Here is a 27,250-nt window from a genome sequence, read left to right as displayed (position 1 = left end):
CCACACAACTCTCTACTACACCATCCATTGACAGTCAACAGGTGAGACCCCTGGACCCCAAGCTCACTCCGAGGGTGTATTTTTCTAACCCCGGTGTCAACTCCCTGAATAGGCAGTAGCCAGCTGGGTGCTGTAAAATCATCTCAATAACCCAGCGCGCTGGAAGTGGCAGCTTAAGAAATGTGTGTAATGACTTTGATGAGCCACGGTGGCTCAAGTCACACCTCTCTTTTTAAACTCCCTGAGACTACTACTCAGCTGTCAGGAATTGGGATTGTCACCGGGGTGGCAACTTTAGCACAACGGGGCATTTGGCCGGAGAGGATATTTTGGTCAGGTTAAAGAGAATCAAGTGAGTCAATTATGCTGTCGTTGCCTCGGTACCGACTGAATAGTTTAGACTGCCACCAAACACATTATTACTGAGAAGGGAAAAGTTGTATGTGTCTGAAATAATGTGGTTTCTCTCCATTCAAATGATCTTGATTCAACGACAGCTCTATGTTATAATTTAATTTATAATGTTCAGCTTTCATTCAGTTCAAATGTTCATAAAACACATGATTGCCAGATGAACTTAGAGACAAGCCTGGACACAAAACAATGTATTGTATCTGAGTATGGGGCAGCTGAAAAAGAAATAGAACACTATTCTATCGTGCCCTTGGTTTGCCCTCTGGAGCTGGAGTGTTTGAGCACAGTCAGGCTGTAACATCCCTTCAGTTCTGGATGACATAGGTGTTGTTTGTGTAGTGAGATCACCTGCGTTTACAGACATTTATCTTGTCGCCTTTAAAGTTATCATCTGTGATCTGAAGCATGAACAGAGTGAGTTACTATAGACAGACTACACCTGTCCTAGTCTCTACATCTCTCTCTCTCTCTCTCTCTCTCTCTCTCTCTCTCTCTCTCTCTCGGCACCCAACAAATTACATTTGAGTGACAGCTCCAATCATTCCACAGAATTTGCTCTGCAAGTTCAGATGCGAGTGACACACAATGCATGGGAAGAGGGTGTCAGGAGAGGAAGACAAGAAATGAAACAAAAAACAAAATCCTCCCTGTATGACACCCCCCCCCCCCCCCTCCCCACCTCCCCTCCCTTCCATCATCTTCCTTTCTGTCATTCCATCTCTACAAAATCCGTTTTGACAGCAAATCACTGGGCCGGGCAAATGGCAGATAATCCTTCACAGTTTTATCACTAACCCCCCCCCTTTTTTTTGTATTATTTTGTCTTCCTGCACATATGCCTGCCTCGTTTGCTGATACAATCTGCCAGCCAGTGCAAGCCAACCCTGGTGGATCACAGAGGCTCCCCACCAACGCGCCGTAAAGGGATGTCACCATAACATGTAGCACTCCACTGTGTTATGGTGGCTCAGTGTGCTCCAGCTCTACAGGACAATATTGATTCTATTTTCACCATTGTGTGGTTTTCATGGCAAAAATGAAGAGCAGTGATTTGAAAGACTGACATGGAAATCGATGAGAAAGTCCCCAACCTATCATGTTCCTAAGTAGGCCTGGCCCACACATTGTGAAATGACAGTTCTGCCGGCTGTTCTAGCTTTACCGTCTTTTACCTGTAATAAGGAGAGGAAGATTAATTGAGCGCTAACCCCTCACACCTTCCCTTAACATTGTTTACAGTGCTTTCTCTTTTCTCTACTTCTGCAACTTGGTCTGATGAAGAGTTAAATCGTCCTCTTGTTTTATTTAGTGCTCAATAAAGGCGCAGTCAGCCACCAGGAGAAGTCATCTCAACAACATGTCTCCAACTCAAATGGCACGGTATTCCCTATTTAGTCCACTACTTTTGACCAGGGTCCATATGGCTCTGGTCAAAAGTAATCCACTATATAGGGAGTAGGGTGCCATTTGGAACTCAATCATGTAATGCCTCCATTTCAAACAGTCGTTTCAGCCTGCCAGCCTGATGAGATACATTTCCACCACAGCACCCTCCCCGGCTCCTTTTCAATGTGTCAAGATGTTGTCCTAGGAGACACAGGGATGAGAGAGAGAGAGAGAGAGAGAGAGAGAGAGAGAGAGAGAGAGAGAGAGAGAGAGAGAGAGAGAGAGATCCATAAAGTGGATATGTGAGAAAGGGATAGAAATGACAAATGAAAGCTGTAAAATAAAAGAGAGATCAGAAGTTTAGCAGAGGAATAAGAGAACAGTGAGTATATGTGGTACTGTGTTGGGGTGATTGAGAGCAGAGTCAAATGTGGAGGTGTAAAGTACAAACAGAGAAAAGAGGGATGAGACAGCTAGACAGAGGGAGGAAAGGATGAGGCCTGAACTTTTCCCTCATGAGCCTGAAGAAAGAAGCGGGGGATAGATAGGAAGGAGTCCAGAGACTCCCTCACCCTCTGTCTGTGTTAGGATGAGTGAGTGAGTGAGTGAGTGAGTGAGTGAGTGAGTGAGTGAGTGAGTGAGTGAGTGAGTGAGTGAGTGAGTGAGTGAGTGAGTGAGTGAGTGAGTGAGTGAGTGAGTGAGTGAGTGAGTGAGTGAGTGAGTGAGTGAGTGAGTGAGTGAGTGAGTGAGTGAGTGAGTGAGTGAGTGAGACTATTGGATTTGCAAGGAAATGTGATTTATGTCTTGGAACTTTGATTTCCTAAAAGGCTTTAGGATTTACACATCAATAATTCATCTTGGCCTCAGCTAAAATAAATGATGTGCAGGTGGCAGGAGTCCAGAATAGGTTTTAATAGACTGGGCTGTGTGAGAGAGAGAGAGAGTGTGAGAGAGAGAGAGGGGGGGGGCGACACAAAGAGAACATGAAGCCTCATCAGCTCATCTTAGTTTGTCAAAAGGTAGAGATATTCATAAAGTTCTCAAATTGAATCCAGAGAGCCTTGACTTACAATTGATAATGAAAAAAACACCAAGGACACTGACCGAACTCCATAAGCAGAGAGTAATGGCCTGTGCTCCCTGCGTTTCCCATCATGTCTAGTGTACTCAACAGTAATGAAATCCCCCTAGCCGCTGACATCTCCGGGCTCACAGAGAGAGACACACATGTTACTTACGCCTGGTTTATAGCAGGACTGGCTTAGGTCACACAGTGTAAGCACAAATAGTTATAGCATACTTCATAAGGTCAGAGCTCTCGTAAAAGTAACGAAGTACACAGCACGGAAAACAGGAGAGAGAGGGAGAGAAGGAGAGAAGAACAGAGTTTCTCAGAGCAAGATGGAGAAGATGACTGGTCTGGACAAGACATAATGTTGACGCACACATAAAGACAAGCAGAGATAGTTAATCTCTCCATATGCACGCACAAACACACACACACACACACACACACACACATTACCTTTTCATTTTTTTTATATGGGCTCTTTGTCACCTTCACCATAGGGACAGGCCGTCAGCACAAGAATTCTCCCCAACTGCTCTCCTAAAGTGGATGACATTGGCCAGGCCATGGATTTGGTTTTAATAACAGTTAGCACAAACACTGTAAATTTACAGCTGTGAACGACTCTGTGAAAAGAGGCCCTACATTTGCGAGAGCCATAAGTCCTCTCAGCATCCCTCCCTCCTTCCCTCTCCCTACCACTACCTCCACTGTGACAGCTGTTTGTACTCAGTATTGGGTCCAACACAGTACTTTGAAATAGCAATCAATGCCTTTATACTGCAGGGAGGGCTCGTAAAAGTGTCATTGGGAGGAATAAGCGAAGCCATATTTCACCTTTTTTCCCCCTCCATTTTTAAGGTTGAGTTATTACTGCAGAAATCTGTACCCATTAAAGGTGATATGATGTATTTTCTGCCTTGTTCTCAAACACATTCATCAAGTCAGACCAGAAAGAAAACTGCACTTACGTCTTCACTTCACAACCCCTCTCTCTTCCTCTCTGCTCCCCTGTTGTTGCCTGTCGTGTATAATTTACGATGCACCAGGAGTGTAACCTTCTGGCAGGCCATGCAGAAGCAGCTTGCTCTTTCTCCTGGCAACTAAATAACCTTTATAAGGCCCAAACTTAGTTATTGGGGTGCTGCACACATGCACTCGGGCCAGGGAAAGGGAGGACGAAACAAATCAACTGGATGAAAATGTAGAGATCAAAGGAAAAGCACACGAAAGAAAAGAAGGATCAAGTGGAAAAGGATCCAGATATGGGAAAGCAGCACAACAGAGAAACAGACAGTAGATGAGAGGAGGGGAACTTGTAAAGCAACACAATCCTCCCAGTAATCAATAGAAGTATGGATTTCTATAGAAAAGCTGTTGGTGTTATGTTATGTGAGGGCCTCCCATGAAGGCTGTGTGGTTGTCGTTGGAGTCCCCCTCTCTCTCTCTCTCTCTCTCTCTCTCTCTCTCTCTCTCTCTCTCTCTTACTTTCCCTCTGTCCCTCCCTTTCTCTCTCTCTCTGTGCCTCCTCCCCCTCTCTCGTTACCCCCCTCGCTACCCCTCTCGCTGTCTGTCTGCAGAGCAAGGATTAATGACTGGGCTGCAGCGGTAGCCGGGGTCAGCAGGGGAAATATTTCATAAGTGTCAGCTTGGCCCACAGCGCTTAGCACAAAGTTCCAAATGAGAATGCACGCTCCGATGACAAACGGCAGTAGGCATGTGACTTTCTGGGGCACACATGACCGTAGAGGGGAGTTACGGTGATGTATGGGACTGCTTCGCTTTCATGTATTCATCTCCAGTCTGTGAATTACACCCGGGGTCTGGCAGAGTGCTTTGTCACTACCACAAGGACCCAGGCTACAAGACTAATCGTATGTCCCTCCACTACGATTGGAATGCAGCTTTTTATAGTTTTGTTTTTCAACCAAATGGTTCCCTTAAAAGTGAGAAATGAATTATAGCGACTAGTGGTGGATTTAAATGTCATTGTGAATCATCAGTGACTGTCAATCTGGATCTGTTCCCAGACTCATACACATGGACAGCAGAAGGGAAGAGGGTCTGTGTTCTGGCAATATATTTGTCAAGCAAATGCTATGTTTTCAGCACGCTCATCTGAGTAGACATATGACTTATTTGTCATCTTTTGAAGGTGACAGGCTATACAGCCTTTATCAAACAGGGCTATTACAACTGTGCACTGTAGCTACACTGAGTGATGTATGTCTATAACCCAGCCTACAGTTTATCGGTTTCCCACGTGGGACTCAAAAAGTGCAAAAATAATCATTCTAGAATATCAAGACGGTGAACAGAAGATGAAAATGTTCAATAGCAACTATTTTCTACCTTTATCTTTTGATTAAGTCAAATATTTGTGAATGATCCAAAATGATAAAGTATGGAGAAATGCATTTTCCCAATTTCTGACTCCATCCCAGGATTTCGTTGTGGCATCATGACCCAGGGTTGGCAAGCAACACGCTGGGAGATTAATGGGGTGGGCGGACCAGTGCAATAACCGTTTGTTTGATGTGACAAGACTGATAGGCGTTGATTTACTTACACATTGATAGGCTTTTAATTGAGCGGCTCCATCCTTCGTCACATCAAAGGCAGAGGGCGACCGACAAGCTTCCCCCTCTCACTCCGGGTCTTGATGACTGACAGGTAGCCTACCACTGTGAAGCCAAACGTTTCCCTTCTCCTCCCACCACCACCACCACGTAGATTCAGGAAATGCAGGAATCGCCGCGAAGACAAACTTAAAAACGCGGGACTACAATGATGCTGTAGGCAAGTCTGGATTGTTGGCCTATATGCCCACAGGATTCTCGCAGTGTCTTGTGGGGATTTTAAAATGTAGGTTATTGGCAGGCTATGACCATATTATTGTAACTATTTTCTAGACTTTGTAATGATCTATTACCTGACTGTCACTCGCACATCTCTCACTGAATATTCTCTCTCACATGCAGATGAGCATGGGAAGTGTATTGTCACAAAAACAGAAGTCCTTTAACATAAACATCTAGATGGCCATGCCAATAAAAGTCTTTCTGATGACTACTTTTCTTCTTACAAAACCATGGCTACATGATTTACACCACTATTTGCAGTCGGAGACCATTTTTACTTTATTTTTTCTAAAAGATGCAATCATCATTTTTTATCTGGGTGAGGCTGTTGATTCATGAATGTAGGGCCTATTGGGAATAGAGAACATCTGTATTTAATCACTTTTAGAAGCCAACAAATGTGCGGATGTGGAAGCTGATGTTCTTTTGTAATCAGGTTTGATAAATAACCATTTATAATATAATGTTTTGTTTGTTTTGCAATGAAGTGGAAGGACATATGGAGTTATCAAATGTTCCTTTTTTTGCGCGTGCATGCGTGTGCATGCGTGTGCATGCGTGTGAGTGTGCTTGTTATGTTTGTGTCCTTGGTGTTACAGAACGGATGAGGGTGATGAAGATATTGTGAGCCAGTGACTGTGAGTGTGAGGAGAGGAAGCAGCAGTGAGTTTAACAAGCGTGAGGAATGTGCAGGAGATTTCATTTGCACAGAGGCTGTCTCAAATAGCACCCTATTCCCTATATAGTCCACTACTTATGATCAGGGCCCATAGGTCAAAAGTAGTGTACTATATAGGAAATAGGGTGCTTTGGGATGCAAACCCCAAGCGTTCACTGCCCTGGAACCTGTCATGGGTCCTGTGAATGCCTCGATTGTACTGCTATAAAATGCCCTCTCTGGACCAATGGAAAAACACCTTTTGATGTCAGCTGAAATTTCACACAACAATGTAGGACAATCTGATTTGAGTCAGATGTGGTCGGGCATTGAGTCAGTCTGTCTTTTCTTCCTGGGCATTCCCCCACCCACACCCACTATTCCTGATAACTTCTCCATGTGGAGAACAATAGCTCCTTTTGTTTCGTATCTAGCGGGGAAGAATTTGAGATTGCACGCGTGTGGGTGTCTGTCATGCTTATGTGCATCTGTGTCTGTGCTTTTGTACAGGTGTATGTTAAAAGTGGAACTGGGGATCATACGAGGATCAATTTTCCTAGGAAATAAAAATGGTGGCAATCCACCATTAACGCTATGAGGAAAGTCCATATCTGCATACCAAATGGCACCTTATTCCCTTTAAAGTGCACTACTTTTGAACAGAGCACTACTATCAGCCCTGATCAAAAGTAGTGCACCATACAGGGAATCGTGCCATTTGGGACAGAACCCATTATCCTGGTGTGATGATCAGGCAGAGCAGACAGATAGATGACAGGTAGGCAGGCAGGGTAGATAAGAGGAGAGCTGTGTTGGAGAGACAGACTGAGCTGACAACAGAGACAATCTAAACCCCTAAACTGGAGAGATAAGTATATCAGCCACAGCGGTGGTACTGACACACAGATACATTACAATGTAACAGAAATATGTAAATATCCCACTTCTTAGATCTTATCGTATGTGTGTGCATGTGTGCGAGAGAGAGAGAGAGAGAGAGAGAGAGAGAGAGAGAGAGAGGGAGAGAGAGAGAGAGACACACACAATTATTTTAAAGAGAGAACCCTGTATGTAGAGACTTTTTTGTGAATGTTTAACACCAGAACCAAGGGAAATCCATATTTTAAACTATTTGTCCAGGATGGAATGTTAGCTACTATGGTTTTCCTCTTTTAAGTGTTTGAAGCCTAAATGGCATGTCTGCTACACCCCATGAAACAGCCTTTGGTTGTATTATTTTTGGAGAACCCACAGACAGGGCTAAATCAGCAGAGCCCCAGCCTCAGGCCTGTATTCCCATTCCACACACCCCATAAATCAGTCACAGATAAGTAAATAGTAGTTATTTACATTCATTTCTTCTCCTCTGCCCCTCAGACCCTTTATCCTTATCCTCTCTGTGCCTGCAGCATACAGTACATGCGTACCAAATGGCTCCCTATTCCCCATTAATTGCACTGCTTTGACCATGGCCAATGGGGATATGCTCAAGAGTAGTGCACCATATAGGGAATAGGGTGCCATTTGGGATGCAGTCAGTATTACACTACACTCAATCAGTCAGTAGTTTCTCTCCGTTTACGCTTCATTGATACAATCAGAAGGCTATAGACATGGACATGGTCTGAAAACAACCTGAAAGCTCCTTGAAATATGAACTTGGAACGCAACCAACTCACAAGTCAACATCCTCACGTGTGCCTCAAATTTTATTTTACTATTACAAGAAGTAATTCTACAATTGACAGGATGAGCAATCCATCCACTGTAGTTTAAAATATTCAGCTGATATATATATATATATATATATATATATATATATATATATACAGTTGAAATCGGAAGTTTACATACACTTAGGTTGGAGTCATTAAAACTCATTTTTCAACCACTCCTCACATTTCTTGTTTTGGCAAGTCTATAGTTTTGGCAAGTCATTTAGGACATCAACTTTGTGCATGACAGGTACTTTAAAATTACAGAAAATGATGTCATCGCTTCAGAAGCTTCTGATAGGCTAAGTGACATCATTTGAGTCAATTGGAGGTGTGCCTGTGGATGTATTTCAAGGCCTACCTTCAAACTCAGTGCCTCTTTGCTTGACATCATGGGGAAATCAAAAGAAATCAGCCAAGACCTTAGAAAATAAATTGTAGACCTCCACAAGTTTGGTTCATCCTTGGAAGCAATTTCCAAACGCCTGAAGGTGCCACGTTCACCTGTGCAAACAATACTACACAAGTATAAACACCATGGGACCACGCAGCCGTCATACCGCTCATGAAGGAGACGCGTTCTGTCTCCTAGAGATGAACGTACTTTGGTGCGAAAAGTGCAAATAAATCCCAGAACAACAGCAAAGGACCTTGTGAAGATGCTGGAGGAAACAGGTACAAAAGTATCTATATCCACAGTAAAACGAGTCCTATATTGACATATTGACATAACCTGAAAGGCCGCTCAGCAAGGAAGAAGCCACTGCTCCAAAACCAGCATCAAAAAGCTGCACATGGGGACAAAGATCATACTTATTGGAGAAATGTCCTCTGGTCTGATGAAACAAAAATAGAACTGATTGGCCATAATGGCCATTGTATGTTTGGAGGAAAAAGGGAGAGGCTTGCAAGCCGAAGAACTCCATCCCAACTGTGAAGCGAGGGGGTGACAGCATCATGTTGTGAGGGTGCTTTTCTGCAGGAGGGACTGGTGCACTTCACAAAATAGATGACATCATGAAGGAAAATTATGTTCATATATTGAAGCAACATCTCAAGAAGATCAGGAAGTTAAATCCTGGCCGCAAATGGGTCTTCCAAATGGACAATGACCCCAAGCATACTTCCAAAGTTGTGGCAAAATGGCTTAAGGACAACAAAGTCAAGGTATTGGAGTGGCCATCACAAAGCCCTGACCTCAATCCTATAGATTTTTTTTGACAGAACTGAAAAAGCATGTGCGAGCAAGGAGGCCTACAAACCTGACTCAGTTACACCAGCTCTGTCGGGAGGAATGGGCCACAATTCACCCAACTTATTGTGGGAAGCTTGTGGAAGGCTACCCGAAAAGTTTGACCCAAGTTAAACAATTTAAAGGCAATGCTACCAAATACTAATTGAGTGTATGTAAACTTCTGACCCACTGGGTATGTGATGAAAGGAATAAAAGCTGAAATAAATCATTCTCTCAACTATTATTCTGACATTTCACATTCTTAAAATAAAGTGGTGATCCTAACTGACCTAAAACAGGGAATGCTTACCAGGATTAAATGTCAGGAATTGTGAGAAACTGAGTTTAAATGTATTTGGCTGATGTGTATGTAAACTTCCGACTTCAACTGTCCCATTACACTCTACTCTCAACTGAGTCAAACACCAGCCTTTCACCACTTAAATTGAATAAGGCCTGCCATGAAGCTAGGCATCCATTACAGGCCTCAGTGGGTCTATAAATCACAGGATTACAGACAGAGGGGCATGTCTGTGGGGTCCTCTACTCTCAGTTACCTACCCATGTAGCCCCAGCTCCATATAGCCACAGGACAGGGCGTTTTGTTAGGCTGCTGTTCTAGTAAAGACCTCTTGCTTTGATATGGCCATGCAAAGGCAAATGCCCCCAGGGCCAAAGGAATTTCTACTCCTGAGCACCCTCTTGACGGAAAACCTGCCCCTTAAATATCAACAACAGGAAGTGGCCATCAGTCACCAACACGCCACAACAGCTGTTACAAGCCCCACTTCAATGCAAGACATGAAAGGAACTACTCCCCTTGTTCCTTTCTCTCGCTCTTTGTCTTTTTCCTCTCTTGTCCTCCTCCAGGGCTCCTTTCAACCCCCTCCTTCTTTAACCCGCCCCACCCACACTTATCCTCTCTCTCAACCCACCGACCCCCTTACAAATGGAGAAATGAGTTATGTCAGGGAATGACTTGAGTTTTAAGCACGGCACATTTCCTTGTGACATTTTTTCAAATCTTTAGATCAGAAGTAGACACGGAGTAAAAAAATATATATTTGAAGCTCATTCAATTCTTGCCTGCCTCATAGACTGGCCTACTCTTGAATTGGCTTGTGAACAGAATAACCAACCGGCGCATGCGTCATCTGTTTATACGTCTTACATCCCACGGTGGAGACAGAGTAAAACAAACACACAGACAAGACAGACAGACACATTCAAAAGGAAGATCACATCACACTTAACCCTGAGTACATCTGCATACACATGTTCTTGGGTCTCGGCAGGTTATTTGAGTGTTAGCTGCAGTGTGTAGGTGAGAAGTGATGGCTCAAGGCTAACGATGACAAGTCAGACAGTGATCCTGTTGAGTGAGGCAGAAGAAGTGACTTCATCTATCCACCCCCAGCCAGCCATTCAGCCAGCCAGCTTCCCACTCCCTTTCCTCTTAACTGCAGATAAATGGCAATAGTCATTATAGTCAAGGACTCCACTGCTGACAACACTTGATAAGCACTGTCACAGACTTTCTACGTCCTATGATTTTTTTTAAAGCAGCACAGGAAAATCCCTTATTTATTGTTCTCTTGAGTCATTGAGTCTGTCAGTGCTCTCAGTTTAACAAGGTTGAATGAACAGCATGGTGTTGTTTAGAACCAAACAGGCATGTACAGTGCATTTGGAAAGTATTCAGACACCCTTGATTATTTCCACAGTTTGTTACATTACAGCCTTATTCTAAAATGTATTCAATTGGAGCATTGCTGCACAGCTATTTTCAGGTCTCTCCAGAGATGTTTGATCGGGTTCAAGTCCGGGCTCTGGCTGGGCCACTCAAGGACATTCAGAGACTTGTCCCAAAGCCACTCCTGCATTGTCTTGGCTGTGTGCTTAGGGTCGTTGTCCTGTTGGAAGGTGAACCTTTGCCCCAGTCTGAGGTCTTGAGCGCTCTGGAGCAGGTTTTAATCAAGGATCTCTCTGTACATTGCTCTGTTAATCCTTCCCTCAATTCTGACTAGTCTTCCAGTCCCTGCCGCTGAAAAACATCCCCACAACATGAAGCTGCCACCGCCATGCTTACCCGTAGAGATGGTGCCAGGTTTCCTCCAGACGTGATGCTTGGCATTCAGGCCAAAGAGTTGGTTTATTGGTTTCATCAGACCAGAGAATCTTGTTTCTCATGGTCTGAGAGTCTTTAGGTTCCATTTGGCAAACTCCAAGCGGGCTGTCATGTGCCTTTTACTGAGGAGTGGCTTCCGTCTGGCCACTCTACCATAAAGGCCTGATTTGGTGGAGTGCTGCAGAGATGGTTGTCCTTCTGAAAGGTTCTCCCATCTCCACAGAGGAACTCTGGAGCTCTTTCTGGGTGACCATTGGGTTCTTGATCACCTCCCTGACCAAGGCCCTTCTCCCCCTATTGCTCAGTTTGGCCAGGTGGGCAGCTTTAGGAAGAGTCTTGGTGGTTCCAAACCTCTTCCATTTAAGAATTATGTAGGACGTTGTGTTCTTGGGGACTGTCAATGCTGCAGAAATGTTTTGGTACCCTTCCCCAGATCTGTGCCTCGACACAATCCTGTCTCAGGGCTCTATGGACAATTCCTTCGACCTCATGGCTTGGTTTTTGCTCTGACATGCACTGTCAACTGTGGGACCTTATACAGTGAGGGAAAAAAGTATTAGATCCCCTGCTGATTTTGTACGTTTGCCCACTGGCAAAGAAATGATCAGTCTATAATTTAGTAGCCCATTCCAGCCTTGTGTAAGTCTACAATCTTGTCCCTGACATCTTTGGAGAGCTCTTTGGTCTTGGTCATGGTGGAGAGTTTGGAATCTGATTGATTGATTGCTTCTGTGGAAAAGTGTATTTTATACAGGTAACAAACACTCCCTTTAAGAGTGTGCTCATAATCTCAGCTCGGTATCTGTATAAAAGTCTCCTGGGGCCCAGAAATCTTTCTGATTGAGAGGGTATCAAATACTTATTTCCCTAAAATGCGAATCAATTTATAAAATTTTTGACATGCATTTTTCTGGATTGTTTTGTTGTTATTCTGCCTCTCACTGTTCAAATAAACCTACCATTAAAATTATAGACTGATCATTTATTTGTCAGTGGGCAAAAGTACAAAATCAACAAGGGATCAAATACCTTTTCCCCTCACTGTATAGACAGATGTGTGCCTTTCCAAATCTTGTCCAATCAATTAAATTGACCACAGGTGGACTCCAATGAAGTTGTAGAAACATCTCAAGGATGGAAATGGGATGAACCTGAGCTCAATTTCGAGTCTCTTCTAAGGGCTGCAATCCGGGATCGATATGACAACAGCCAGTGAAAGTGCAGGGCGCCAAATTCAAAGCAACATAAATCTCATAATTAAAATTCCTCAAACATACATGTATCTTATACCGTTTTAAAGGTAATCTTGTTGTTAATCCCACCACAGTGTCCGATTTCAAAAAGGCTTTACAGCGAAAGCACCACAAACGATTATGTTAGGTCACCACCAACTCACAGAAAAACCCAGCCATTTTTCCAGCCAAAGAGAGGAGTCACAAAAAGCACAAATAGAGATAAAATGAATCACTAACCTTTGATGATCTTCATCAGATGACACTCATAGGACTTCATGTTACACAATACATGTATGTTTTGTTTGATAAAGTTCATATTTATATAAAAAAATCTCAGTATACTTTGGCAAGTTATGTTCACTAGTTCCAAAAACATCTGGTGATATTGCAGAGAGCCACATCATTTTACAGAAATACTCATTATAAATGTCGATGAAAATACAATTGTTAGGCATGGAAATATAGATATACCTCTCCTTAATGCAACCGCTGTGTCAGATTTCAAAAATACTTTACGGAAAAAGCAAACCATGCAATAATCTGAGACGGCGTTTAGTACACAAATCCAAACGCTCGTGCAGGTCCAGCCGAACGTCGGACGAAAACTTCATAAAGTTATATTACAGAAACTTGTCAAACTAAGTATAGAATCAATCTTTAGGATGTTGTTATCATAAATCTTCAATAACGTTCCAACCAGAGAATGCCATTGTCTATAGAAAAGCCATGGAACGCAGGTCGCTATCATGTGAAATGCGTGAGACCAGGACCTGGCTCTCTGCCAGACCAGTGACTCAAACAGATCCCATCCGGCCCCACAACATAGTAGAAGCCTCATTCAAGTTTCTAAAGACGGTTGACATCTAGTGGAAGCCTTAGGAAGTGCAACGTAACCAATATCCCACTGTGTATTGAATAGGAGCTGGGTTGAAAATCGACCAACCTCAGATTTCCCACTTCCTGTTTGGATTTCTTCTGGTTTTTGCCTGCCATATGAGTTCTGTTATACTCACAGACATCATTCAAACAGTTTTAGAAACTTCAGAGTGTTTTCTATCCAATACTACTAATAACATGCATATATTAGCAACTGGGACTGAGGAGCAGGCCGTTTACTCTGGGCACCTTTCATCCAAGCTACTCAATACTGCCCCTGCAGCCATAAGTTATTTCTGTTTTTTAAATTTTTATAAATGTGCAAAAATGTATAAAACCCTGATGTCGCTTTGACATTATTGGGTTTGTGTGTAGATTGATGAGGATTTTTTTTTCATTTAATCTATTTTAGAAGAAGGCTGAAATGTAACAGAATGTGAAAAAAGGACAGGGTCTTGAATCATTTCCGTATGCACAGTAGATACATCTGTTGCTTAGGAAGATACTGTAGAACACATACATTTGCTACAGATGGGTTGACTTGTTGCTCATCTCAACTGACCTGAGAAGCAAAATGTTTCGACTTGTATTACTGAATAAGGGGGAAGAAATCTATATGTGTAATAACTTGATATGTTGATTGTTGTAACATAACCTGATGCATAGTTTTGTTGGATAATATCTGTTGAATAGTGACTCATTTTGTTGCTGTGTTGTCAGACAGTTGCTGTTGTCTTGTCATGACAGGCATCTCTAGACACAAGCGTGCCATTCTAATGTTTAACCTCAGTGGAGACAATGACGTGTCTTATACGGCCGATATAACAAGAGGTGATGTGGCATCATGTAGTTACTTGGGAGAGAAATGAGAACTATCATGCCAGACACAATTTATGACCATTGGAGGAGCAGAGTACCCTGAGCATCAAAGTTGATCTATTTCAGCCCCAGCTTAATAGCATCTGTCAGGACTAATTTTCCAATAATACATCCAATTCATTGCGCAATTAGATTAGTTAAATTACCTAATTGGCGATTCAGCTAGCAGCAATGCAATGAAGTCATTAACATTCCAGAATTGTACCCAGACATGAACATAGGGCTGTTATTTCGAATGCACTTAATTATTTACAAGGGGAATGGATAGGCTATATAAAAAAATGACCTCTTCAGGAAACCATCAGCTTGTTGTTTGGCTATGCGCTATCTATGTCAATAAAAAACGACTTAATGTCAGTTATCATAAAAATATGTCTATACGTCTTGGGCTCCCGAGTTGAGCAGCGGCTAGAGGTGTCACTACAGCCCCTGGTTCGAATCCAGGCTGTATCACATCTGGCCGTGATTGGGAGTCCCATAGGGCGGGCACACACTTGGCCCAGCGTCATCCGGGTTTGGCTGGGGTAGGCTGTCATTGTAAATAAGAATTTGAATTTGTTCTTAACTGGCTTGCCTTAGTTATATAAAGGTTAAATAAAATGACAACAAAAAAAGAACATAGGCCATACTTTACAACATTGCTACAGAGAGTGTAAGGGTGTGGGCATAGGCAGGCCACGCCTCTACATGGAGAGAGTCTTCCCCCTTATTGAATGCGGGAACTCGCTATTGGGCGGCGGCTTCTTGCTTTGAAATTCCTCGTCCTTAGATCTTTAGTATGTGAAATGAGCATGGTACTAGCTGTTGTGTGAACGGAGAGAGACAGTGGGACATCGACGGAGCAGCCTGACCATATCCTCTACGGCGATATTCGATTTAGTCCTTTTTTATTCTGTTCTTTTGATAACTGACTACTGATGATCTTTCTGCTCCATTCCAAGGAAAGTATTTTGAAGGGACAGAAGAGCGGATCAAGGAATGATGACATTTGAGATAAATCTTCCTCTTTAAAGACAATAATTTGATCTGATTCAGGGAACCCATGCTAGCGTTGGTATATTTGGATTAAACAAACCGGGTACTTATCATTGATTATTGATTTGCGCATAATACGGTGTGTACATAAATGTATTTCGACTTGCACCTACACGTTCGCTGCCCTCGCCTGAACTCTGCGCCGCCTCGATCCAGATGAACGATTCTCCCCACGGATCTGAAGCGCATTTACGCAGTCCGTCCCCCGAGCGCACCGGTAACAACAGCGGTAATTCACCCCAGAGAGGAGCGAAAAGACCGCTGGTTTCCGTACCTTCTCCCTCAGATCCAACACGACAGGCTAGAAGGCTGCCCATTCGGATTCTAAAGATGTTGAGCGCACACAGCAGCCACTTGCTACACCCGGAATATCTCCAACCCCTGACGTCCGCGCCAGTGAGCATTGAGGTAAACGAAGCATATCTTCTAAAACTGTCTAATTGTTCAATCATCATCTACCGTGTTAATGTTTGGAAATATCTACATATATTTACAAATATCCCATGTAGTTTACGAGATTAATCATGAATTACGCATCAAATTACGCATCAAATTGTCGCTAATGCGTCAACAGTTTACATTACAATGCTGTTTATATTTTTTCCCCTTTTAAGTTTTGTTCTTAGATAATACAAACATGGGCCAACGAATTACACTGAATTAATCTCTCAAATTAGTAGCCTATTATTGAGTCGGCTTTTTTAGATAATTTTTTTTTAGACATAAATAAGCCAGTGTCTTGATACTCTCAGATATTGTGCGTAATTGTCTGTAAAAGAAGGACACAGAAATAGTTCAATCGTTTCCTCAGTTTTCTCCAAATAGAACAGATGCTGTTTACCACGTGCCAACATTGCAGTCATAGATCTTTCTATTGGGGATTTTCATACTGAATACACAGGGACATTACAACTCTCGAGCAGAATTATGTTTCGTTCCCTCTGCGGATATATGACTCATGGGCTAATTTATGACTAACATTTATAACACATTTTACTGCACCTCGTTGTGATGACATTTATTGGATGGAAATCACATCCATGTATTTTATTTGGCCTATTAAATGATAGTGGCTGAAATAGATTTCTAGTGGAAATACTACACGCAGCACAAATATTACAGAATAGTAACCAAATAGTTACAGATTAGTAACCAAATAGTTACAGAATAGTAACCAAATAGTTACAGAATAGTAACCAAATAATTACAGAATTACCCCAATACTTAACAAATTACCATCCAATGTAAGTCTAGTATAGTGTGAATATAGAGTGTTTTTAACATGGCAGTGCTCTCATCCTCTCTGTGTGTGTCGCCCCCTCAGCTGGATGCTAAGAAGAGTCCCCTGGCCCTGCTGGCTCAAACCTGCTCTCAGATTGGCAAACCAGACCCCCCGTCCTCGTCCAAACTGGGCTCCCTCTCCTCCGGCAGCCTCAGTGACAAGGACCCATCCGGACGCTCCTCCAGCTCCGGCCACAAGTCTGGAGACCAGCATCAGTCTCTGGAGGATAAGTCTAGCTTCAAGCCTTACAACAAGGCCGGAGGGGAATGCCGTAAGGATGGGCTGTTGACCAAGGGTGCTACAGACAAAGCTGGCTTCAGAGTGCCCAGTGGTGGATCCGGGAGCGGCGGCTCTTGCCCTTCCTTCCCCCCACACTCCACCTCTCCTAGCTCCAGCTCCCCTCCCCTGCACTCCCAGGGCCAGTCCCACAGACAGACCCAGTCCCCCTCCACGCAGCAGCAGACATCACACTCTCAGGCCCTGCACATGGACAAAAAGCCTGTGAGCTCAGACCAGGCCAGCTCAGACAGCAACAGCAGCACAGGGAAGAAAGACTCTGATCACAGCAAGGAGAGGCTGGATGGGGCCCAGCTAGCTAACTCCAGTCACATGCGGGCTAGCGCCAACTCCAGCAATGCCAGCTCCGCTAGCAGCCCGCGGCCGGATAGCAAGGCTGACCCACAGTCCTCTCAGCCTGGGCTAGGCACCGGACACATCGCCCCTGTCTCCCCCTTCAAACCAGGACACTCCGTCTTCCCCATGCCCCCCGCCTCCATGGGCTACCATGGCTCCATAGTGGGCGCCTATGCAGGCTACCCCTCTCAGTTCCTGGATCATACCAAGTCTAGTCTAGGGATGGGGATCCCAGGGAAGCACCCTGGCTCCAGCCCCTCACCGGGGCCTCACCTCCGTCCCTCATGCAGGGTCTATGCAGGGACCCATACTGTCTGACCTATCCTAACCACCCCCATCTAGGGGGCAGTAACTGCAATACGTGTGTCCACGACCCCTCCTCCCTAAAATCAGGTTTCCAAATCATGTATCCGTCTCACCACCTCCACTCCCTCCACCCCAGCTCTCTATCCTCCACCAACCCCACCCTGTCCCACCCGCTCTACACCTACGGCTACATGCTGCAGAACGAGCCCCAGCCACACGCCTGTAACTGGGTGTCAGTAGGAGGGCCGTGTGACAAACGCTTCTCCACGTCAGAGGAGCTGCTGGCCCACCTGCGTACTCACACAGCTCTCTCTGGTGGGCTGGACAGTAAGCTCCTCTCTGCATACCCCTCCTCTGTCTCCTCAGCCGCCTCCTGCCACCTCCACCTTCCCCAGCCCGGCAGCCCTGGCACCATGCCCAGCTCCTTCTCTCTGCGGGGGTCACCTGGCTTAGGCCTGGCCCGCTACCACCCCTACACCAAGGCCCACCTGCCCGGAGCCCCAGGCCTGTCCATGCATTCTCTACAGGCCTCCTCGCCCTACTACTCCCCCTATGCCCTCTACAGCCAGAGACTGGGCTCAGCCTCTGCCCTGGGCTACCAGTGATGTCTGAGGACACAGAGACAACAGAACAGGCACCTCAAACATGCACAGTGGATGGATGAACCAGGCCCCGTCTGGACAGGAGGGGTCTTTGCCAGTCACTACAACAAGGGGGCCTCACCCTGCCTGCCTGGAATACCACCTGTTGCCACAGGATTCTGAATGGCATTGCAATGGCAAGAGACCCAGTGGTGATGGCTGGCCAGCAGTACAGGCCCAGAGACATTGGTGTGTGGGCCAGACACCTGCCTGGGAACAGAAAGGAGCTTGAATTTGATTGGATGAGATGGTGGAATTTAGATTGTTTTTTTGATTTTAGATTATGATTTTTTTTCCCGCTCCCTCCTAGGAATGAAAACGTGTATTTATTTTTCACTTGAGCGCTTGGCATTCAAAATGGGGGAAGTTTACTATCCAAATGAATTGTTCATAAATATTCGAATAGAAAAAAATATTTGAATCATCGCATTATGTCTATCGTACACTCTTTAAATAAAGTTTTGCACCATGGCAAAGATGGACTGATGTTTTTTTTCTGGAGGAATAAGCCTACTTTTTTTAACATTTCTTCTGTATCTTTCCATTTCCGCTGTTCTTTTCCCCATCTGCTATTCACACTCTGAGGGAGTATCGCATGTCCTGACGGTGAAAGTCTTCTTGATAAATTGCCATTTATTTTCTATTTGTAAGCAGAGATGTCATATTTTTTCAAGTGTTATTGTGTGAGCCTGTTGGGGTTGCTGACTGTCAATGAAAGAGGGCGGGATTAAATCAAACAAAATAAACACACAACGATGGCAGTGCTCTTATTTTGTTTAATAAATGATACTTGATTGCATTGGAAGTTGTTTTGTCTTAATTAAATGTTTATATACTGCCCTTAACGTAAAACTAGTATTCATCACGGGTATAAGAGGGTCATTTATCTGTTAAATGTAATTACATTTAGCTGTTGCACTGCTGTTGTACTGCAGTTGTCTCTATGGACCAGTATAGTAATGATTTAGTGATATACTACAGCTATATGGCTATGCGTTATATTTAAGCAATAAGGCCCGAGGTGGTGTGGTATATGGCCAATATACCACGTCTGAAGGCTGTTCTTAAGCATGACGCAACGAGTGCCTGGAGACAGCCCTTAGCCGTGGTACATTGGCCATATATCACAAACAAGTATTTTTGCGTCATGTGTAACCTTTATATAACTAGGCAAGTCAGTTAAGAACAACTTCTTATTTACAATGAAGACCTACATGGGACAAACCCGGATGACACTGGGCCAATTGTGCGCTGCCCTATGGGACTCCCAATCATGGCCGGTTGGGATACAGCCTGGACAGCCTATACCCGTGGTATATTGTCTGATATACCACAGCTTTCAGCCAATCATCATCTAGGACCCAAACTACCCAGTTTATAATTCAGAATGAATAATAGCAGTTGACAGGATTTTAGTGTCTCAGAGAAGGCAGATCAGGTCAACTCACATTTAGCCAGTTAGCTTCTTTCTAAAGACAACTATCCCTCCTTCCTCCCCTTCTCCCTCTACCGCTCCATAATGTTGGCTGTTGGGAGTGCAGGGTTTAATTGCTGATGCTTGTTTGTTAGCGGGCCAGAATAGCCGTCTCAGCAGCACTGTGGCTTGCTAGCTGTCTCTGAATGGCTGCTGGGTCAGTGGGATTTCAATAATGACTAGAGAGAGGGATGCCAACCCTGGCTCCCCTCCCTGTCTGATGGATGGCCCTGCTGCACAAAGGCCAGGACTGACAATGCAAGCGGTAAATAGAGAAATATTAATCAAAGCTCTTGACATTTTGTCCTCCCCAGAGAGGAGTACAGCCTTTAAACCAGGCAGCGCAAACAAAAAGGCCATGTGCGTCCCAAATAGCACCCTATTCTAGGACACTACTATGTCCTACGATGTAGGACACTACTATGGACCAGAGCTCTATGGGAATAGGGTGCCATTTGGGATGCATTCTATGTCTTTCTCCTGGTGGAGGAAAGCATTTTGTAGGTTAATAAATACAATACTGTGTTGTGTACAATCTGAGGTCAGATTTCTCTGTTTTTAGTATTTGTTAGATACTAATATTCAGGAAAGAGAATGCAAGCCTAGGTAACAACAACACCACAGTTCAGCAATTCCAGTGGTTTGGATCTTGGTTAAATAATGGTTTATTTCTCCAGCCTTTAACTGTCTGACATTGTATCGTACAGGAGGTTTATCCAGGAGTAAAGGGGATAGGAGTCTGTCTCAGGGGCGGCTATTGACCCAGACTCCCCTAGCAAGAGAAGCACTCTCGGTTCATTAGCACTCCAGACAAGGGAGAGAGAGAGAGAGAGAGGCGAGCACAGGTGTCACTTGACAGGGCCATTAACAAAATAGATCACCCTCCCAAACCATGGCGGGCTGGCCAGCTCCAGACCAGCAAGATCACTCTGCCCTGAGAGCTGAGCACAGGAAGTCATCAGGAGGGATGCCCAGCGGACACATTTTTCATCCCCAGGAACAAGCTAAGGCCCACAGCAGACGGGGATGGGGAGTGTCTGCCACACATATGGTTTATCTGGGTTCTCTACCTGTTTTCAGGGTTGGATCAGAGGTTGGAATCAAAACTAGGACAGAGGAATTGTTATTTTGAGGTTGTACTGTAAATAAGAATATATATATTTTATATTGAAGATATGTTAAACTGTTAAAAGCGGTCCACTGTATTTGGTCATATCCTGGTTTGTGTTGCCACCTATGGGTCTGTTGTAGAAGTAAAGATTATATATTTGACTGAGTACTGTACTATGTATTACTCTTTGCCATGCTGTACATGGCTATTGACATTGTATATCCGGGTCCCTGTGTAAATGTAGTAGTAAGAGTTTAAATATGAAGTTAATGTCCAGGCTGAGGCTGGCACTGGCCCTTAAAATACTTGTGACAGATCAGCTTCACGCTAGTGTATTAGAGAGGGGGCTAGAACCAGAGGTCAAACTTAGGGCAAAACTTTCAATCTTGTCCACGGGGAGGAATTAATTCCGCTGTCGCTATTTACACTCGTTCATCAAATGCCTCACTATTCTTTCTATCCAAGTACTCTCATCAATCTCACTCTCCATCTATCTTTCTCCTCTCTCACTGCTCCAGCTGAGTCAACACCCAGATTCTCAATTTCTGTCGCCTCTGCTCTGCAGGCTGGCTGGGTGAGGATGAGGAGGGGTGAGGGGTGAGGAGGGCAGTTCATAAAGTCTCCAGCTGCTGTCCTCCCAGGAGGGCCCACACCTGAGATAGATTGATCTCCCTGTCCTGTCCCTACTTCCTGGGTTTGGACCCTGGTCAAAAGCGTTTGGTCCCTGGTCAAAAGTAGTGCTCTAGAAAGGGAGTTGAGTGCCATTTGGGACACAGCAGGGAGATTGTAGCCTCTCTCTCAGGCTGAAAGAGAGCTGTGTTGCCTGCCTGCCTGCTTGCCTGCCTGCATGTCACTGTGGGGTCCTGGGCAGACAGCCCCAGTGATTAATGACAGGGTGTGGAGCTGCTCCTCAATTAGACGCCAAGTCCACACTGGCTTACCATTCAAGATGTTGTCCTAGGAGACACAGGGATGAGAGAGAGAGAGAGAGAGAGAGAGAGAGAGAGAGAGAGAGAGAGAGAGTCTATTTCTCTCTTTCTCTCACTTACACACTCTTCTCTCATAAACACAAACAAACAGTCAAACATAACCAAATGTTAACTTCAACTTCCATGACTCTGACCTCTACGGGGCGGCAGCATAGCCTAGTGGTTAGAGCGTTGAACTAGCCACCGAAAGGTTGAAAGTTCAAATCTCCAAGCTGACAAGGTAGAAATCTGCCCCTGAACAAGGCAGTTAACCCACTGTTCCTAGGCCATAATTGAAAAATAAGAATTTGTTCTTAACTGACTTGCCTAGTTAAAAAAAAAACATGTTGAGCTTCATTCAGAACAGGACACAATGCAGAGCTCTACTCTTTCCAACAGTGACCACACTGTAAAGCAAACCAGATGGTAAAACACATCCTTCATCTGGGCCATTATGCAATCACACAACTCCTGCTTTATTTCCAAATAAAAACACGAGGAATGCCTCTCTCTACATGCTTCAAATCAACCTCTCATCTCATTCACACCGGAATTTAAGCACAGCATAATGCCAGTCTTTATAACAATAACAAAGAAATAAAGCACATGGCGCCCCAAGGGAGGCCAAACTCGTTTGTCCTATTGCATGCGTGTGCGCGGTTAATAAACATACACCCGGTAACCCCGGAGCAGAAAAGTACATCGCAATTATGTCGCACCGCTAATAACGCGCATACCGCTATTGCAGCTGGATTCCATTTATTTGTGCGCTGGGAGAGCTTGGTGGGGATGTCACAATCACGGTGTTGCACAGGAGAAGGTGCCTTGGCAAGGAATGAACGTTGGCCCTGCTACTTGCCATTATTGGCCTTGTATGCAAATTTTTCCCCCTTCCACTTTTTCAATTTTAAGTAGAAGTTGTGCACCAATTTTGGATTTTAAATGCCTGTTATATTGAATGAAGTGGTATTTTGTAGAACACATGGAAAATTCCATTATTCCGATTTTTTTATATGAATAAAGGATTGCTAAAGTGGCAAAATTCAGCATGTCCCTATGTCAACCCTGTGTCACTTCTAGGAAGATTTCAACCCACTTAATGAAAAATAGTATTCAAGTTTCCCCATCATCTCCAAGTTTCCCCATCATCTCCAGGTTTCCCCATCATCTCCAAGTTTCCCCATCATCTCCAGGTTTCCCCATCATCTCCAGGTTTCCCCATCATCTCCAAGTTTCCCCATCATCTCCAAGTTTCCCCATCATCTCCAGGTTTCCCCATCATCTCCAAGTTTCCCCATCATCTCCAAGTTTCCCCATCATCTCCAGGTTTCCCCATCATCTCCAAGTTTCCCCATCATCTCCAAGTTTCCCCATCATCTCCAGGTTTCCCCATTATTGTAAAGCCCTAGTTATGTTGCTGCTTTAGTAATTTCTGAAGATGATTATTTCTTTAATGTGATTAATGATTCATGTATTTATGTCCCTCTTTTTAAGGTCAACCCTGTTATGTGCAATGAACTCTCATTTTAATATGGTGAACACATTCTTTTTTTTTTTGTAAAAAAAAATACATTGAACATCTAATAGTCAAATTATAGTGTAAAAGCAGGTGAGCTGGTTCTACTCTTTTTGGCCATTTTCTGGTCTTTAGTGGTGGAGAACATAACACGTCAACCCTGTTGGATGGACAGGCCAAAAAGGTTTCAGCTAATTTCATTTTTTGTGAAGCTTGCACACAATAAGCTTCCATTCCCCCTCATGAGGGGATTTATTCCTGATTTAAGATGAGATCATTAACCCTGTTATGGTCGGTCAACCCTGTTTTTATTTGCCACTTATAGGTACTTACTATAGTCATTTTTTTATTTAACTTCTTGAGATGGGAAGATGTGTTTTTTTTTTAAATAAATTGAACATGTGCTCTTTATGACAGAATGTTAAAATTAGGTGAAATCAAATGTTTTTTTTGACCAAGTTACACTTCTCAAAAGGTTACAAATTGGTGGAACAACCCTTATGGTTTCTGCCTCTGCTGTCTCTCTCAAATCAAAGAGTCTAAAACCAGATGCACTCTTCAGTCAAAATGTCTAGCTAGAGAGAAGTTATTTAGATCATACTTTCAATGCAGCTGGTCTGAATTTCGCAAAGTCATGAACTTCAAAGTCTAATCAATCCCAAATTCGTATTCTTATCAGAGGCTAAATCAAGGTTATCTTATACACTTATATTTGGGCCTAGGGTGAACTTATCTGACATGTGAGATTGAAACCACATGTTGAAATAAAAGGATGTGAACCCTCTTGATGAGTCTATTCATCACTTACACAGTCAGTCTCTATAGGAATACCAGTATGTGAGGACTGAACTTCTTCAGACTGTAGGTAACGAGAATGAATGATTGGTTGACTGTATTGTATGAGCGCTGCCTCTAGAGCAAACAGTGTTGTGTGTCTCTGTGTGCCATGTTCACTCATCTGTAGAGAGTGTATTCAGGGGATGGTATTGTCGTCTCGCAACTGTTCAAACAGAGACATAATTCCAGGTGTCAACACACTGCCGGTGCCCCCCCACCTCACCACACACAAATGTACGCAAGCACAGCACACACACACACACACACACACACACACACACACACACACACACACACACACACACACACACACACACACACACACACACACACACACACACACAGCGAGAGTTCGCCTTCTCACTCCCATACCTAAGCTTCAGCTTGCATGTCTCCCTTAGGCAGTGACAGCTCTGAGTAAGACACAGTGAACACAGTTGGTCCAAACTGACACTATGACCTGATTCCATCACAGTGACTCTAATGAGCCCTTGTATTTAGCTAGTGGATAGATATATTGTCCCACGAGTCTCCATAGCTCTTGTTGCCCCTATAGCACTACATTACAGAGTTGTCTGGTGTTGGCATCTCATGCCCATCCATGTGTTGTGTGTATTTTAATTCAGCAGGACTGTGAGATTGTGTTCACATATGGGACTTTACATTAGGAGTGTCATAGCGGTTTCTTGAGTGAGGGTGAAAAAAACAAATTCCCTCCAGAGGCCCTAGCTGTAATTATTTTCACTTTTTTACTCGAGCCCCTTTTAGAAGCCTGAGAGAGACCACTCCCTCACTCCTTCTTCACCCCTCCTCTCCATGTGCGTCCCAAATGGCACCCTAGTTACTATATAGTGCACAGAGCCCTATGGGCCCTGGGCAAAAGTCATGCACTTCATAGGGAATAGGGTGCCATTTGGGACGTAGCCTCTGTCCTGTAATAAGTCAACCCAGCTGCCTGTGATGTTGCTTGGGGCGGAAAGAAAAAGAGGGAGGGGATAAGAGGGGAGGGGCTGGAAAAGCCAGGAGGGGAAACAGAGCTGATTATCCAAATACAGTCATTAAAGGGGAAATGTGTTTTTCAAACTGTCAAGATGATTAATGGGGTAGAGCAAAATCCTCACAAATGCTCTTGTTTAGTCTAACTGGCAGACACGATCCTACCCATTGATTTATGGCAGGCCTGGTGTGTGAGGCCATAGTGGGGTTAGGGGAGCGCTGGGGGAGGGAGGGGGAGGAGGGGAGAGGCAGGATGGTGAGGAGCGAGGAAAGGGATTTGTGGTGAGGGAGCATTAGGGCACAGGAGGTAGAGAGTTAGGGAGGGATAAAGGAGAGGAAGGGAGGGGTGGAGGGGTGGGAGGCAGAAACAGCCAAGTAAATACTGTGACTCTGACAAACTTTGGCCCCTTGGTTTTAGAATGCAACATGTCACGAGTAGGATTTCCAGTGCTACTTTCATATTTTTGGTGTTATGAAAGAAAAATGCTGTCACATTTTCAATCTCAATAAATCACCCAAGCAATAAATCAACAAACCTGTCAAGCTGCCTTTTTTTGAATGAATGAATTAATAGACCTGCACTCAAAGCAATGGATTATACTATAAATCCCCTTTAAGTGAGAAAGGGACACAAAACCATTTATTTTTCCATTAATCAGGTTGAGACTTCATGTAATAACTGTGCATACATGTACAACATGTTTCCTAAGACATGGGATATGCACTGTCAAATGTAAATACAGTACAACTCTCAATGGACATGACTAAGACGATAATACAAATCCATCAATCTATTCATCAAAACCACCAACTGGTTTATCCTAAGGTTCTAGAACATGTCCCAATCCCAAATGGCACCCTATTCCCTATAATAGTGTACTACTTTTGACCAGTCCTGGGGGCCACAGGTTTAACCTACAAACTCCCCATTGCCTATTGATGAGTCCCTGCAGACCACCCTTTTCCTTCCAGCGAGGCCAGATAGATGGCTAGCAGCTGTTAGCCTTACAGCCTCTATTTAGTTCCTCCAGCAGATGCAGGGGCTGTCTATCAGGAATGTTCTCATTCTTCCAATGCCCCGCTGAAGCCTTCGGAGAGCCTTTCCCACACCCCCACAGCACCGCACACACTGTGTCTCTATGTACCAGAAATATACTTAGGCACATTCACAGGACCATTTTACCCCGCCCATGCACACACACTGTACACATACACTGAGCCCTCTCATAACTCTTCAGATGAAGAGGAAGGTGTTAAATGGAGATCTCAGCAACGAGGAGAAGATTAATGTGTTGCTGGAGAGAGAGAGAGAGAGAGAGAGAGAGAGAGAGAGAGAGAGAGAGAGGGAGAGAGAGGGGTATAGAGAGGGATATAGGGGGGGGAGAAGGAGAGAAAGAGAGAGAGATAGGTCAAGCTTGTGTTACTCTGCACTGGGACCACTTCTGGCAGCAGAGAGGAGAGGAGGACATCCAAGACATGGAGCACAAACAGTAATGATATTAAATGGCACCGAAATGGAGTAGAGGGGAAAGGTAGCAGAACATCAGTTTCCAAAAGCTAAAAGTAATATCTTGACTTATTTCCTTCCTGCTTAACTTTGTGTCAGGTGTCTTAGATTTATCCTAAGGTGGGGGTGGAGAGAGCTTGGAATCTGGGAGGGAGAAAGGCAGGGAGAGAGGGAGGGAGAGAGGGAATGCAGGGTATGAGTATGAGTAGTTGGCTAGCATGTCTTGTGAGTTGAGTGGTGTCTTGCCCAGCTGTAAGCTCACTCATGGTGCCATGTCCTCCTTGGCTGTCTGAGAGTGTATATTTGTGTACACCGGTGTGCCTGTTTACCTATGTGTGTGTCTGAACCACATGTGTGTGTGTGTGTGTGTGTGTGTGTGTGTGTGTGTGTGTGTGTGTGTGTGTGTGTGTGTGTGTGTGTGTGTGTGTGTGTGTGTGTGTGTGTGTGTGTGTGTGTGTGTGTGTGTGTGTGTGTGTGTGTGTGTGTGTG

At 44.3% G+C, this 27,250-nt stretch overlaps 1 protein-coding gene across 1 annotated transcript; it reads left to right on the top strand.

Moving 5' to 3' along the window:
• The first annotated feature begins 15,233 nt into the window (after positions 1-15,233).
• Positions 15,234-19,151, top strand: LOC115111780 (zinc finger protein 703). Its single transcript, XM_029638205.2, is given in 3 exon segments — positions 15,234-15,898; positions 16,815-17,663; positions 17,666-19,151. Coding segments are annotated over 3 exon segments (1,752 nt in total). The 5' UTR covers positions 15,234-15,646; the 3' UTR covers positions 18,317-19,151.
• Positions 19,152-27,250: the final 8,099 nt, after the last annotated feature.

Source organism: Oncorhynchus nerka, linkage group LG27, assembly GCF_034236695.1.
Source record: "Oncorhynchus nerka isolate Pitt River linkage group LG27, Oner_Uvic_2.0, whole genome shotgun sequence".
Classification (NCBI taxonomy): Eukaryota; Metazoa; Chordata; class Actinopteri; order Salmoniformes; family Salmonidae; genus Oncorhynchus; species Oncorhynchus nerka.
Note: the sequence above shows the minus strand (reverse complement) of the source record. Positions and strands in the feature narration are given on the sequence as shown.